This window comes from Limanda limanda, chromosome 12 (assembly GCF_963576545.1).
Source record: "Limanda limanda chromosome 12, fLimLim1.1, whole genome shotgun sequence".
Taxonomy (NCBI): Eukaryota; Metazoa; Chordata; class Actinopteri; order Pleuronectiformes; family Pleuronectidae; genus Limanda; species Limanda limanda.
The window spans coordinates 21,743,198-21,760,027 of NC_083647.1; the positions used below are offsets into that span (position 1 = coordinate 21,743,198).

Consider the following 16,830-nt stretch of genomic DNA (forward strand, 5'->3'; position numbering starts at 1 on the left):
GTAACAATCAAAAACGTTATGATTTATCCATCAATCTATTTTTATATTCATTAATTAATCTATTAAATATCTGAAAAAAGCAAAAACCAAACCATACAATTTGATACTAATTATATGTAAAATAGGGAGGAGTGATCAGATGGTTAAGTATCAATTATTTCTTATGACTTATATTCAGGTCACAGCAGATGAAGTCTAGCATGAAATTATGACTATTATTTACATAGAAAAAAATAAATGTTCCCTGGGATTAAAGTGGAAATTAATCTGGAGCAATTCACTGACCTAAAATTAAATCCTGAAAATTTCAGACTGTATTTTTCCTGTAATTACTGTCAGATTATGTGGTTCTTTCCATGAAGGTTTTAATAAATTAGTAGAAAAATAGCGGGACAGTAATATAAAGCATTACTAAGATGTCTCTGTCAATTGAACCCATTATCTACCCTGAAGTATGTGACAGGTTCCTGAGTTTATGTCCATATCTTCCTGCAGTTTATTTTGTCTGGCAAACTGCTCAAAATTCTAAATTATTTATTATAGGAAATCTGTTTATTTGAAAAAATTCAACCTTAGCAGGACACCATCTACTGGACCTGGGACACTGAGATGTTCTTTTCAAATATCCCCTGTAGATATTAAGTTTTTTACAAAAATGTCAACATTCAAAAGACCTCATGACAAACCACAGAGCGACATGATGACATTTGACTGCGTTTTAACTTCTGCCAGTTCTGAGGGACCCGTCACTCAAGAGCCAAAATGCATCGCGACCATTTCAAACTGAAGCAGAACCACATGTCAAACATTCCCACAAGCTTCCACACATTCAGACATGTTTTTTGGAGGCTAGTGACGCCACGTCTCTTCGATCATTTAAAGTAAATATGGGATATAGGACACAGAAGGCCGTCTACGCTTTTCCTGGCTCTGGAACTTAGGTTACCAGGAATGGAATCGCTTTTAAGTTCAAGTTGTGTCCCCTCCAGCGGGAAAACCGGGGAAGAAAGCGGTGACAGTCCAGCGTGTGATGGGACTGCGTGTTGGAGTTTCCACCATGTGAGGAGCTGAGACCTGGTAGAGAGCAAGCTGGAGAGGAACTCAAAATGAGAGCACCAGAAAGAGAGAGAGGGAGAGAGAGAGAGGAGAGGGCCTGTAGGCACTGAGCAGCGTCACTCCGTCTCTCCATTTCCCATCAGCCCTCCCGCCACCTCGATCCGCGTATAACCCCCCCCCCATCCACCCTCATGCTCTCCATCCCCCGCTCCCCGCGTCGGCCAATCGGCTGGCTCCGGGACCTGCGACGTCACAGTGCAGTCGAATTTAGTGCGAGCCAATCAAGGCATGTTACCGAGCCCCAAAAGAGAGAGTCTGCTGGGCTGATTCCAACCAGGCCAGAGAGAGAGAGAGAGCCACACAGTCAGTGATGAGAGAGAGAGAGAGAGAGAGAGAGAAAACATGAGATAACTGATGGAGTCTGGGTACAGACTGAGAGAGAGAGAGAGAGAGAGAGACTGTCACACGCACGGCAACGCGCACAACTTCACAGAGACGTAAACGGACAAACGAGGAAGACACTTCAATTAAGAGGAAACATCAGAAATGAAACTACACAAAAGGTGCACTAATTAAAATTCGAAATGGAGGACTAATTGGAACCAGAAGATCAATCTGCGACTATTTTTTATAAAGGATTAATTGTTAGGGTCTAATGTTCCAAACATTCGCCGGTTAAAGCTTTTCAAATGTGATAATCTGCAGCTTTTGTCTGTCGTCGACCATAAACTGAATCTGTTTGGGTTTCCGAGGGTTGGCAAACTGAAACCAGCAATTTGAAGACATCATCTGGGGCTGAGGGAAATTACAGCCGGCACTTCTGACCAACTTCTGACATTTTATGGACAAAATGAGGAATCAAGGAAATAAACGGTGGTTGCAGCCCTTCTGGCCAAACACACACAAATACCCTACTAATGGATTCACATCTCAACTACTTAGCCCGTCAATAAAAACAGACCCGATTCAGACATTGTGTTCTATGTGAACTAACTTCAGGATAATCTAAGTTGTCGTATAATTTAAACCCTGGTCTGAATGATGCACGATGGGTTCTTATATTAAATGTTGTCAGAACTGATATAACTGATACTTGTAGAGATGATAAATTAAACAATTCATCTATTCTCAAAGGTCTGCTTTTTCTGAAATGTTAAAATATTAGAATTACTCCAAAATGCGGAAAACTATTCATTGGAAACTTTGAGTTATACACAATGAATAATAGCTGTATATATTAGTTTTATGGATTCTGCGATTCATATATTAAAATCTAATTAACACGCAATTATTTTGAAAATCAATTCATTATATTTTCCTCCTCTTGGAGGATTTTCTATTTTTCTCCATTTAATATCTTTGCAAACTGAATATTTCTTTCAATTTCCAACATCTTGAACTTGATAAATATCACCTGATTATGAAAATGATTGTTACTTTTCAGCTCTGCAGTATTTCCCTCTGCTGCAGAATCGTCAGACTATTTGCCAACGCGTGGTGATCACCTGAGAGAACCAACTGTTCCTCCTGCTGGCTTCAGTGAAACTGCTTCTCCCACCCTTGGCTGCTGCCATGCAATATGTATTATGCCACAAGCGAAGCCTCATGGCTGTAAACCCTGTGCTTGAGACAGGTAGCATCCCCAGCAACCCTCATCTCTGTGAATTATGCAGTTATTACAACAAAAACACCAAACACCTCAGTGCTTAATGTAATCTCAACACAAACATTTCTAGAGGTACCAAACAGGAACTACGAATTTAAGCCTCAAAATCTGAATTTCCAGTGCCAATTTTAATGTGCTTGACAATTTTCATCACAGACACAGTTAATTTGGGATTCAGAAATTACCGAGGCTCCTGACGCAGCCTGAGTAAGTACAGGGGTGGTGTCTATAAACAGTATAATGAGAAGGGCTGAGAAGCTACAGAAAAGAAGGGAGACAGAGAGGCAGGAAACGGAGAACATGAACATCTGCCCACGTTCGTCCACGCGCACATACCCACTCCACAGCCCACACCCCAATCCAACGCTCGCACACGGGTAAACCTGAGAAAAGATCGTGGCGTTCGACCCGTTAGAGAAGCGTCGCGTTCGACCTCACTGAGTGAGAAAGGGTTCTTGAGGGGCGTGTCTTTCATTGTGAGCGGCAACCGTGGAAAGAGATGATGACTCAGAAGGAGGTTTCTATGGCAATGGCAGGTGATTTCATCTTCTGAATCAATCTTGCACCTCTTTTTTATTTCACACTTTGATACAACTTACTTTCCCTGATCAAACCTCGACACAGCTGCCCCCCCTCTGCTCAGAACGAGACGCGAGCGTTTATCTATTCATCGATTCCTCTCGTCTCTCCTGCATGAAGTCAGTGAACGTCAACTTCACAGACTAATGTCTTTCTACGTAATGCTCTGCACACTCTCCTTCTGACCTGAGAGATAATCTTCATTCACCCCATAAAGCACTCATATTTTGATACATCAATTTGTTCTGCTTAATGATGTTTAAGCAGCGATTGGCTTGATTTAATTTAAACTTGTTTAAACTTGGATTAAGCAGCAAACTGAAGTAAGATTTACACAAAACATCTCAAACAACCATTTCAGCATTTTGGACAAACATCTTAAATTCCAAATAACGGTGGTCCTGCTAACATGCCCAGTGCAGTTAGGCATCAATGGAAATGTGACGATAGGTGCGGAATAATGTCCGTAGAAATCCAGGAGAAGTCGATGTTTGATCACAGCAGTGGACCCCCCCGCTGGATTCATAGAGCAGCTGGATTCTAACACGTGACAGATGCAAAAATGTATAAAAAAAATAAAGAAAACAAATATCTCGGCTCCACACACAAAGAAGACACAGACGAAGATGCCCGGAGAGTTTGTGGTAATAAGAGCAGCCCCCCGACGTCTGTGTGTTGAGAACAAAATCAGGTGAGATACGCAGCAGAGTTAATACGTCTCGTCTGCTGCAGCCGGCTGCTCCACCTCTCGCCTGAATAATGCAGAGGATTTGTTGCTGTTGTGAAAGCATCTGTGCAGGGAACCTCCCGCTGCCTCGTGCATGTGTGAAAGGTGAACTCTGGGTAAACTCCGTAGACGATTCTCCGTATTTTACCCGGAGGTCGTGTCTGAAAACAGCCTGCGTCTCTAATAGCCGTCATGTATCTGTTGAAGTGACCGTGCCTGTGTTTGTCAGGGTGACAGCGAAACAAGCTTCAGATCTTCACTCTGCCGCGAGTGTGCAACCACCAGATCTGTGACAGAAGCAACTGCCAGCGTGGGCCCTTAACACCAGCCACCAGCCAAACAAAGTGTGGGCGCTGTCAAAGTTTGTAAGTTAGTCAGTTGGTAGATTAGTAAACACTGCAGCACCTTTGAGCAGGTCCTGAATCATCACGGGCAGCGAGGAGAAAATCCTCGGCACTCACCAGCCAAAAGAAATGTGGGCGCTGACACCAGAGTTAGCCACTTTTTTAAGTTAGTAAACACCAGAAGACGTAAAGCACATTTTGCAGAAGAGCTTTCACTGGCCAGCAGCCTTGGAACAGACACGTTTTAAAAGATAGGTGCAACGATTTTCATTTTAGTCATAAAACATGCTCCATTCTGCTGTATATACAGGTTATTAAGAGATGGGGAGCATCTTTAAACAGTGTGAACGCAAATCTGTCTTGGGCCACATTTGAAGGACGTCCTCTGACCCGCTGCAGTTTCACTAAGAATCAAACACATCTTTTCTCTTCTCGTTGATTTGTTTGGATCCAACGCCACAATATCAACACTGCTCACCACATAATGATCGATACTTTACTTAAAATTGTTAAATCTTTATTCACAACGCAGCTGCACGAGATTCAATCAGCTCTTCTCTCTCTCTCTCTCTCTCTCGCGCACACCGACAAACACAAAGTGACACCGCACACACACTTGTGTTCTCACAGGGTAAAAACAACATAACTTGGTGTTCCCGAGCAGAAAACATGTACATATTTATTTGCATATGTGATTGGATCAAAAGAACCACATGTTAATACCAGGTGTGTGTGGGGCCTTCGAGATCCGACCACTCAGACCTGGTCTGGGACGCATGTGGACACATTCTTGTGTGAATCTGTGTCCTGGGCCACACTGAAGGACCGCCTCCTCAGCTGACGCGCTCTGACCTGCTACAGCTTCACTACGAAATGAAAATATTTGTACTCTTCTCAGTGTTTCCCATACATTGATTTATTTGTGGCCACCACCACCACAATATAAACAGCGACCGCCACATATCGATTGTCTTTATTTTCAAATGGGTAAAATCTTATTTGATAGTAGAGCTGCATGCAGAGCACTGAACTGCACCAACTCTCCTGGCTCTGCTCTCTTACCCTCTCCTTCTTTCCCAACACATACACAGAAACATAATTTTCATATCATTTCAGATCTGCTCATAAGTGGAAACTGGGGACAAAGCAGAGAAGTTATGAACTTTGACCTGTCCACACATGTTCAATACCAGGTCTGAACAGGATCTAAGTTAGATCTGGTAGCCTCCATAAGGTTGGGCAAGTTAGAAGTTGTGATCCTGATGGCAAAAGTAATGGATTAATCGTGGAAGGCTGTAGATGAATCACTTCTCTCCTTATGAAAGTAACACTGGTGCTTGTCCATCAAAGACTCAAACCCTACCTGCCTCAACTTAAGCTGCAGCAAAGCACGAGAAGTACATTGACCAAAATGCATGCACGCTTGCTGTAGTAGATATGCTAATGTCAGTTCTGTATTTCTCCTGTTAACCTGATCGTTGTGATAAAAGATGAAATAACCACAATGATAAGGCTCCAGTTTGTGAAGAGTTGCCTCACAGCACTATAAACAGCTGTGCACTATTTTGGCATCAGAGAAGCCGTAGAAACCACAGATCTGTGGCTCAAACTGGACTTTGTGGATCCTATTTCACGTCTCAGTGGTGCATCAGGCGCCACGCCCCCAACAACACGGCCCCCTGTGCTGTTTTAACCCCAAACGCCAGAGAAAGCCTGTTATTACCTTCAGATACACTCAGGAACACATCTTTGCACAAACATTGATTGTGGATTTTGTTTTTATATCACTTACAGTAATAGTGCATGGGGAGGAGATCTTCTGATGACCAGTGTGAACATCAGGAGTAATTGCACCAAACAAAACCTGTTTCAATGCTCATAAGGGCACCAAGCTGTTTTTTAAGGACATGTTCAAACAATGAGAACATATCCTTCAAAGTGTTCAAATCCAGATCTCACGTAACTATTTCTTTTCTCATTGTCTCACGAGAGTCATTTCTCCCCGAGCTATAAATCTGCAGCGAGTCCTAGTGACTCTTTGCAGGTTCAGACTTTTAAACTTCTGGAGCCTGTTCTTATAAAACTCTGTGCTCGTTTCTCGTTCCTTTCCACCTTTAAGATGATAAGACTCCTGGTTCAGCTTCTACTTCCATGTGAGTGGGTTAAAGTACACGGATGAAGCGCTGCAGGCACAGGAAGAATGGCTTGTGGCCTGCATGGTAAAAACAAAGACATCAAGGCCTACAAAGCCGGCTTTTGTCCAGGGTTCATTCACAAGGGAAGTCATTGCTTTTCCAAGATGATCCTGCATTGTCTTGCAAAGTGGCGGCCATCTTTCCAAGGGCTCTGCTTTGTTCTGACGGGAGCTGAATCGGTCTCAGGAGAAGACTCACTCAATTGTGAGACCGATTTTTGGCCTAATACTGAGTGTTTTTGATATTAATTACGACTGTGGAGCAGCAATTTAACAGTTTGTTTACCGGGTCATGTGATTTGTGTTTTCTGATTAGTTTCGGTTAATGAACAAGTAGACCTGAATTGTAATGTTTCAATTTTGCCTTCCAAAGGCGAGCAATAACTTGTACGTGTGATTTTGATCAAAAAGAACAATGTTCTGCTGTGAATGTGAATTGTTTAATTCATTTTGATTAAATTAACTTTCATTTGAAACTGCAGGGCGCTGCGGCATGGGGAGCAAAATACACCGTCCTGAAGCTACAATTAGCATAAATCACTCGTTGTTACTATTCTGCAAGCAAATAACCTTTCTGGAGAGAAGACAAGCAAGCTCGGCTGGTTGGTGGCGCCGTGGAAAAGGCCGACAGAGTCAGGAGACGGAACAAATTCACCAACATTTGGCTGGTGAAGTGTTAAGTTCGTGCCCTGCTCTGGACGTAATCCTGTTCTCACTCAGGTAGGCCTTGTTTCATTTGATTGAATAAGAGGACAGTGACGTGGACTACAGGCTATTTCTGCTCCAGGTACCAGGAGACACAGTTTTGTCAGTCGTTGTATATAAATAAATCTTCAAAATGTAATGAATCGCTCATGTTTTGCCTGCATCTCTCCTGGACATGCATACACTTGGATTCGGACAAGCCGCACCAATAGGCCCCTTTACATCCATCAAGATCCATGCATTAATCTCTGGAAGATGCCAAGAAACAACCTATCTTGCTATAAAGAGGTCTGGATCCACCCCTCTGCTCGGATCTAAGCCAAAATTTAACAGGTTCTTTAATAGAAATTTGTTCAGTAGTTTGTGTGAAATCCTGCCCACAAACAAACCAACCAACCAACTAACAAGTAACCACACAAAAAGATCAGGACCTAAAACATAACCTTATAGCAGAGGTAACAGCCGGCTACAATGATATAAAAACATACTTGAATCTGCAATCTAAGATTAAGATTAAGACACATTTGTCCCAAACACATGCACAGACATGCACAAGCACACTCCTGCAATTGTAGGGAAATGTAACCTCTGCTTTTAACCCATCTGGTGCAGGACACACAGAGCAGTGGGCAGCCATTTACGGCGCCCGGGGAGCAGATGTTGGGGGAGTAAGGTGCCTTGCTCAGAGGCACTAGACAGGGTAGGGAGAATCCTCTTGGATTTTTTGGATAGATCAATCCAGGTTCCTCTTCTTGTTGTTTCTCCGTGGAGTCGAACCAGAGACGAACCAGAGACCTTTTTTGCCCATAGTCCAAGTTTCTGCCACTAGTCTTACAACACGCTTTGGTTAACTTATAAGCCCCTTTTAGAAATAATGACTAGAGAATTGGGTCAAGACAATTTTTGGAGTTTGGTTTCTATATGTAAAGGAAGTGTTCTGGGTCAGATGCATTCAAAGCATAGAGCATGCGGGAGGAGGGAGGCAGGACACGACATAAACTCCGCTGAAGATATCACACTGACGTTGGGCCTCATCACCAAGAGCTCTTGAATCTCATCTTTGTTGGAATCTTCTACGTGTACAACGCCGCCTTTTCATCCAGAAGTTTTCTTGTATTATATATGGTTTCTTTTCAGTGTTGCGTTTGTCACATGTAAGAAAACATCATCCATTACCCGAACATTTTTATGCTCTATTGTCACGTGCTCTCACTCTTGACATATTCCAGACATTTACTAGGGGGTCTGGCAGGTAAAGTTCTGGAAAACACCGGGAGCAACTCACTGGGACGATTGCGATCTCACGTAAGCTGGTTTCAGACATGCACCGAACTCTGCAGGTATTTGATGACACTTCCAACGTGTAACAGACGCAAACAAATAAAATAAACGAATATCCTCTTGTGACAAAGAGGTGTCTCACGTAGAAGACGCCGACGAAGATGTAAGAAGAGTTTGTGGCGAGAAGGTACGACACCGAAAATTAAGTTAAGAAAATCACGCTATCTCTGCAGCGGAGTTATTACGTCACATCCTGCTTTTGCCGGCTCCACCTCTGGCCTGAATAACGCCTGAGGATATGTTGCTGTTGTGAACGCCAATTGTCCCGATTTCTACCCGCAGGTCACGACTGAAAACGACCACACAGGCCCAGCGAATCACCCGGAGAGTTCAACGCACATCGGAAATCAGCTGCGTTGGAACATTACAGAAATTTCCTGCGTGAAAAATTCTGCAGAACTGATGTAGTTTATTTATTTTCTCCCCCTGCTCCACCCACCACTGCATGAAATAATTAAAATAAGAAAACACACCAACCACTACTTTGTTTAAGCTGCGTTGAATCACAGCGCCATAAGCAGAAAATGAGTGGGAGGGGGAAACTGGAATCTTAATTAGGTATTAACTGGAGTTGCCTGAATAAAAACACAAAAGCAGCAGAAACCCTGGTTAAAGATGTAGGAACAAATATCATCTTTAATGTTCCGGTTTCATTTTTGGAGGTAAACAAAGTCACCTTTAACTTTCTTTTAAGGGGGGGGGTGGTGGTGTTTTGTTCTTTCTATGCAGAAGCATCAGTTCCTCCCCGCCAGGCTTCAGGGAGTCTGCAGGTCTGAGTGCATGTTATTGTGTAAAAGAGAGAGAGAGAGAGAGAGAGACGCCAAAAACTTTTCTCAACTTTAACACAACGCATAGAAACACAACACACACGCTGGAGGAGTAGTTTCGAATTAAGTTACAACAATAAAAGACCCCCAAGAGAGAGAGAGAGAGGGAGAAATAAACGAGGCGAGAGAGGGAGACCGCTGCTCTTCATCAGCCATCCTCCTCTTCGCCATCATCACCAGTGAGGCTGGTGGGGGGGGGGAGGAAGAGGAGGAGGAGGAAGAGGAGGAAGAGGAGGAGAAGGGGGGGGGGGTACACGAAGGGAAGGAGAAAGACAGAGCAACACATTTTTTTTTTTTTTTAAAACACCCGCGGCGAATCCTAGTCCGTCCGCCATAAAAAAAACAAACCCACCGTGAAACGTTGTCCCCCCTCTCCCCGCCTCACTCCCACCTCCCTCCCCGCCTGCTTCTTACCTCCAACCCGGTACATGTTGGCGGCCATGGCTCTCCCCGGGTCCCCGGCGTCCTCTCCCGGTCGCAGGGCTGGCTCTGCTCGCTCGCTGCCGCCGGAGCTCTGCTCGCACCGCCGCCGCTGCGTGTTGGAAAATGGAGGATTCGATCGATACGGAGCGGCCGACGCGGCTTAAAGAGACAGTGCAGCTGCCGCGAAGCTGTGGCGGCGAGATTCAAACCCGGCGACGAGAGTCAAAACCCGGGATTCAAACCCGGGCGACGAGATTCAAAAACCCGGGGACGAGAGGGGGGGAGCTGCTGCGGGATGCGACCGTTAGCTACAAGCCCCACGACGCCATTGTTGCTCCCGCTGGTCCCGGTCCAACTGAACGAGTGACGGTGTCAGGCAACTACGGGAAGCCACTAGGGCCAAGTAGATCAAAGGATACGTCTTCAAGGGTTGCATAGTTATAAAAACATAATTGGGGAAACCAAGGATAGACTTAAAATGTCATTAATATCAATCAAGTTGTATTTCTATGAATTCCCGATAACAGTTTTTTTTATGTATAAATAACATTGACACACCTTTCCATTAAGTTATAAATTCTTTCTTCTAGTGACTAGAAGAAAGAGTTGGTGAAGGATGTCGGTCCTTTTTGAGCCCTATGACACAATTGCGATTTGTGAATATGGGAATATATTTGAATGATTGATCGATATTCACAAATCACAATTTTCCTCATAGGGTTTAATAACATCCTCTGTTCTCATCCCTCAACAAGAGTCAGGAAATACTTTATCAAAGGATACGTCTTCAAGGGTTGCATAGTTATAAAAACATAATTGGAAAAACCAATGATAGACTTGAAATGTCAGTCAATCAATCAATCAAATTGTATAGATTGCCAATAACAGTGTTCTTATGTATAAAGACTTTAAACATTGACACACCTTTACATTAAGTTATAAGCTCTTTCTTCTAGTCATTGTTGGACGTGTTGATGAAGGATGTCGCTCCTTGTTGAGCCCTATGAGACAAATTGGGATTTGTGACTATGGGCTATACAAATCAAATTGATTTTGATTCGTGTGACGGTGTCATGCAACTACGGTAGACTAATTGGGAAAACCAAGGATAGACTTGAAATTTCAATCAATCAATCGATCAATCAATCAATCAATCAATCAATCAAATTGTTTTTCTAGATTAGATTAGATAAGATTCAACTGTATTGTCATTGCACAGTACAAGTATTACACAACGAAGTTTGGCATCTCACCAGAAGTGCAACAAAATTAAGTAAAAGTGCAGAGTATTGTGCATATTTAAAGTGGAATATATAAATAAATAAGACATATACAGTAAGAAATATATATGGAATATGAAGAGTATTAAGAGGTATTGTATGATATCAGAACGATGTATACACTATGAGCAAGATTAATATATATAAATATGAATAAACTATAGGTGGGATAATACAGTAGTAAAAAAAATAACAGTCTTGTTCAAATGTTCAGTTTGAATATTTGCACTAGACAGTCTATAGTTTTCTATAGACTGTCTATAGTTTATAGTTTTCTATAGACTGTCAATAACAGTGTTCTTATGTATAAATACTTAAAACATTGTCACAACTTTCCATTGAGTTATAAACTCTTTCTTTTCGTCATTGTTGGACGTGTTGATGAAGGGTGTTGCTCCTTGTTGAGCCCTATGAGACAAATGCGATTTATGAATATGGGCTTTACGAATCAAATTTGATTGATTGATTGATATTCACAAATCACATTTTCCTCATAGGGCTTAACAACAACCCCTATTCTTAACCCTCAACAAGAGTCAGGAAATACTACCAAAAACAACATTGAAAACTCAGCCACACATGAGGGATCCCTCTCCAAGGACGGACAAAAGTGCAATAGATGCTTCATATAACTGAGAACAACAACAAAATAACAATATTTGCAACGATGATAAGAAGAAACAGTTTGTAACATACCAGAATTCAATGTTTGAAGTAGTTATTCATAAGAAAACTGTCCGATGGAGATGAAGGGAGCAGAAATGACAATTGAAATTGAGGAGTTATTGTCAGTGATGGTAGAATGTGTTTGTAGGTTTATTGTATATCATAAAGTCTGGTTGTAATCACAGTCCACAATCAGGATCCACCCCCACCAGGATCCCGCATCACAATCCACGATCAGCTGCCATCATGATCTTGATCGACCACCCTGTAATTTGTACTTTCATAAATATATCAAACTACTAATCGTTATTTCTGACCCTAATACTTTACTGTCGACATCAGTGTTGACAAATCAAGGCTGAGTGATTACAGTAAAACAGGGCAACTGCAGAGGGACCTACTTCATATACCATACAGTTTTGGTCTGGATAATTTGATTGATCGCAAATTAGCTTTCAAGTTTAAACCACTGAATAACAATATCAACCATGATCTGTTCTCTCCAACTTATAAGTTTGTCTCACTGAAAAACGTTTTAGAAGATGAACCTTTTGAATTTATATTAGGCTCATGTTGAAAGATGTTTGTATTATGCTTTAATATCTTCACTTTGTCAAGGAACTTATACACATTAAACCAAACCTCTACTTACACTCTTAATGTATTTCTTTACAAAACGATTGATTGAGTCTAATGTCTAAATGTAAAAAAAGTGGGAAAAGCCTCATTATTATAATACCTAAATATCCTCTGTTGTCAAAAGGCCCAAATTCTGGGGGAAATGTAGAAACCATAGCAAACATCCTGATGTTATAATCTAGTATCAATCAATTTCTACTTGGACTTAGGAGCATTCACCAGTAAAAATGATAAAACTATCAGGAGAGCCCCTGAAGCCTGGAAAAAACACATTTCTTACCTTTTTGCACAAGATAATAACTAAGGTTGACAAGCCTTAAAGAAAATACATAAAAATCAATTTACCTGGATCCTCTTGCGCTAGGAAATGAAGCATCCCTGTCTCATCGCATCACACATCGATGCTGGGATCCTAAATCCCTCAGTTCAGTGGTGTAAATTGATGTCAGTGGACTGGATCTATGGGCAGGGCCCCATGGGCTTGGTTGCAAAGAGGAGTGAGCGCAGTTGAACTTAATTAATGTATGCAAGAATGGTCTCTCACCATGGAGACAGTAACCAGATAAATGTTAACGATTGCCTCATGTAAAAGCATCTAGTCTGATTTTTAGGGTGTTTATGCAGTGCAGTATTTAATTTGTACAAAATCTGTGTAGGCTGGCTTTAGGAGGCTAGTATTTGCTTTTCCTGTTCCCTGTATCTATAAATGTTTAAAGGCCAAATTTGACTAATTATTTTGCTTATTTGCCTGTAAAACAAATGCATTTAGCTACATAGAGACATGTTTTAAATGATAACAGATTATTATGGAACCAAATATTTGAAGCAGATAAATCCATTTGTTTATTGTACGATAGTGTTCATATTTACATTATCTCTGTATGTGACATTGAATGCACCCACATTATCTTCACAGTGTGCAGTGCATGGAGGAAATGCACAGTGACTGATCATATAGTATCACAGGATTCACAGGATTCTTGCAGCAAAACAGGAGGGTTTAAGACAATCTGGCTTATTACTGCAACCTACGTAGTTGTTGTATGAACCCCCCCACCTACACGTGGGCAGGATTTTGTTTTGTTTGGCATAATCCACCATTAAAAAAAAGGGACATTTTGCAGTGCAACAAAAAAGCAGCAGCACAATTTCCCCTCCAACAAATACAGCTATTCTCCCTGTTTATTGTAAGATTATATTTTGAGAAGGCTAATCATAATTAAGAGTGCATTCTCTTGTGAAAATAAAAAAGACTGACAAAAGTATATCTTTTAATCCCACTTTGCTCAGCAGACGGCGTTGAGATAATTGAGATGTAGCATAAAAAGAGAGGTTTTCTAAATAGTGTCATCTTCGAGTGGAAGCTGTTTGATTAGCTCAGTTTTTATTGTGGAAACGAGAGGGCTTGTAGAGCCTCGGTGCTGCAGGAATGCTGTGGTGAAGGCTACATCTGATCTATACCATATGGAAGCCTCAATTATGTGGCCTAACACAGGGGACTAGAGTCTGCAGTCACGTGACCGCTATAAGCCAATCGTGTGCACTTACAGTGTGCACTGCTGCTCAAGTGTGCAGGGTTGGAACGGTGCAGCATCCGAGGGATCCTGTAGTGAGTCTCAGGGCTCCTTTCTTAAAAAGAATGAGACAGAAAGAGAGAGAGAGACAGAGAGAGAGAGCGTGTGTGTGTGTGCATGCGTGTTTGTACGTGTGTGTGTGTGTGTGTGTGTGTGTGTGTGTGTGTGTGTGTGTGTGTGTGTGTGTGTACAACCTTTCACGTCATGTAGACTAAGATACAGTGAATTTCAACATGTTTCACCAATTATAACATGCATGATATTGTGCTGCGTATTGAAATAACAGTTTAACGAATGGATTTTTCATATATTTGCTCACTTCTCTGACAATAAAGTGCATTTCTTAAAAATACAGCCATGTATTTCATGTGCTCACCATCCTAGTTAATGTTTCTTTTCCTGTGATACTATACCATAAAAATGTACAGTATATCACAGAAAGTCCCAGTGCTATTTCCATGTCATGGATCACACGTCAGCTGTCACACGTGAGCTCTCTTTTAAGCTCTTGCAGAGTTCCCCAGTAACCTGTGCCAATATATCATGTGGTCTTGATTAAAGGAAAGAAAAAAAAAGGTGGTCAACAGTGCAGCCTTGTATTTGGGAACTGTGACGACTTTCATTGGGCAGTTTGTTTATTTGGCTGCCGGCCGCTGTGCAGATGTTCTTATTGAATCCACTTGCCCGTCTGCCAGATGTTGCTGACGACAGGCAGGCGGGGGGGCAGGACTCGGCACAGCGCAGGTGTTCTCCCCAAAGAATCCCAGTCGGTGGAGATGGATCGGTTTTAAGTGTCTGCAGAAACTCCCCACAGTTTGGCTGCAGCTCTGCAGGATGACCTCTGATGGCCTTTTCTTTCTGTCCCCTACTTTTCTCCTCCTCCTCCTCTTTCTTTGCTCCACTCCTCCGTGGAGCAGATGCACAACAGAGGCAACAACACAAAGGAAATCAATTCGGACTGTTTCCTTGCAGAAAACATCTCGTATCTTTGATTGTGCTTCCTCATTTGTTCTCTCACTGGGGGGAAGACACTAAGGGAGGCACAGCAAGGGACTACTGTAAGAGCGCTCTCTCTCTCTCTCTCTCTCTCTCTCTCTCTCTCTCCCTCTCTCTCTCTCCTCTGCACCAAACACTCAAACTGTGCATGGGTGTATTTCTGTATCAACACTGGATAAACACGGCTTTTACCAAATTATCCTGATTAACAAACAACACCTAACACTCCTGCAGGGCTGATGCTGAAACGTTGAAAAATGCTACGTCCCGAAGAGTCACATGAGGTTTGTGATGCACCAGTGTCTTTAAGCCATAAAACTGCTGCTTAACTCGTGTTGTACTTATAAAACATGATGAATATTACTCATACACATGCTGCTAAGTGCAAACCAGCTATATTTAAAGAATCCCAGAATTTTCTTGAATGCACAACAAGAAACTGCTCGAAACCTCCTTCACCACCACTGCTGTATCACGTTAGAAAATATCCAACGATGCTGTCACGCAAGTACAATTTTTCTGATTGTCTGACTTCATTGAATACAAGTCCCAGATGTGACAGCTCTCTGCTGCAGACTTCACCGGTGACGTGACATTTTGTTCACTGCTCTGAAAGTTTTGGCACAAGGCAGCGCTGACTCTTATAATTGGGATTCTCTGCTGTAGGGGATCTGTCAGACAAGATTTCACATCAGCTAAATATATCAGTGTTGTGAAGAGATGCACTCCCTCTGTGGGAAACATGCAGAGGACACACAGGCTGTAATTGCGTAGATCTGACTACAGGGGAAGCTATTGTCCTGCTTTTGACAAAGTAAGCAGTGGCTACAAAGAGATTTAAGACAACGCACAGTCTGATGTATTATAATCCATAGTTTTTTAGCTTATGTTAATTAAAACACACAATTAAAATCTACAAATCATTTCCCAACCAAACCAAATACCAGTTATAAACATAGGAGTTTAGGATGCAGTTACCTCAGCCTACCAGAAGGGTGCATCACTCACACAGCCATTTCTATTGTCCTCGGTTGCTCCATGACAAAGGCATCATGCAGTGGGGGAGAAAGAAGGCCACTGATGCACACATGCCCAACAGTGGAAATGACACTTCAGTGAGTGTTAATGAATTCTGGGAACACGCCAGAGTTTAAACACAAGCATAGCATAAATCCTACTTTGTCATTGTGTCCCCACCACTGTCTCTTTAGTGAAGAGAAGGCTGGTTGACAGTGTGAGATGCTTCCGGGAGATGTCTTTCAGTCGGTCATCTGTTCCTGCAGATTTGGAAACTCTCAGCTTTGCTTTGAAAGCCTCACAAGAAACCCTGGACCAAATCCAAAGGGGATTACCCACATTGCACTTGTGGGCTATTGATACCGTGACCTTCACAGAATAAAAAAAAAAAGGAAGGACTTTACAAGTGAGGAGATCAGCATGTGTCTGATATGGATGCAGCGAGAGGAATATGAAGACCCTCCTTGCAGGTCCCAGGCCCCACCTTGAGAGAGAATCCTGCAGCTGATGGTCTCCCCTCCACCACCGGATCATGTGCCGCCAGTCGAGAGCAACACACCTCTTTTGGTTAAAACAGCTGGTGACCCTCCAAATGTGCCTGCATCTTCTGAGAGGGGCTCTGGCAGTTGGTGAGAGGAAGGCGTCCTGTGGGTGGGGGGGAACCTTCAGCAGCCAGACATGAAAAGAGGAATGGCAAATGGCTTCATAAAGTCACGTACTGAATTTCCATCTCTTTCCAGTAAGAATGTTTGTAATTTCAAGTTGGTCGACACCATCGAGCCTGAGCTTCACCAGC

General features: G+C 42.4%; 1 protein-coding gene across 1 annotated transcript in view; it reads right to left on the reverse strand.

Moving 5' to 3' along the window:
* Positions 1–9,983, reverse strand: part of mta1 (metastasis associated 1) — a 40,130-nt gene extending 30,147 nt beyond the window's left edge. The window contains exon 1 of the mRNA XM_061082472.1: positions 9,854–9,983. Coding sequence (XP_060938455.1) covers positions 9,854–9,881 — 28 coding nt within the window. The 5' untranslated portion in view covers positions 9,882–9,983. The remainder of the gene's footprint in view (positions 1–9,853) is intronic.
* Between the last annotated feature and the right edge of the window lie 6,847 nt (positions 9,984–16,830).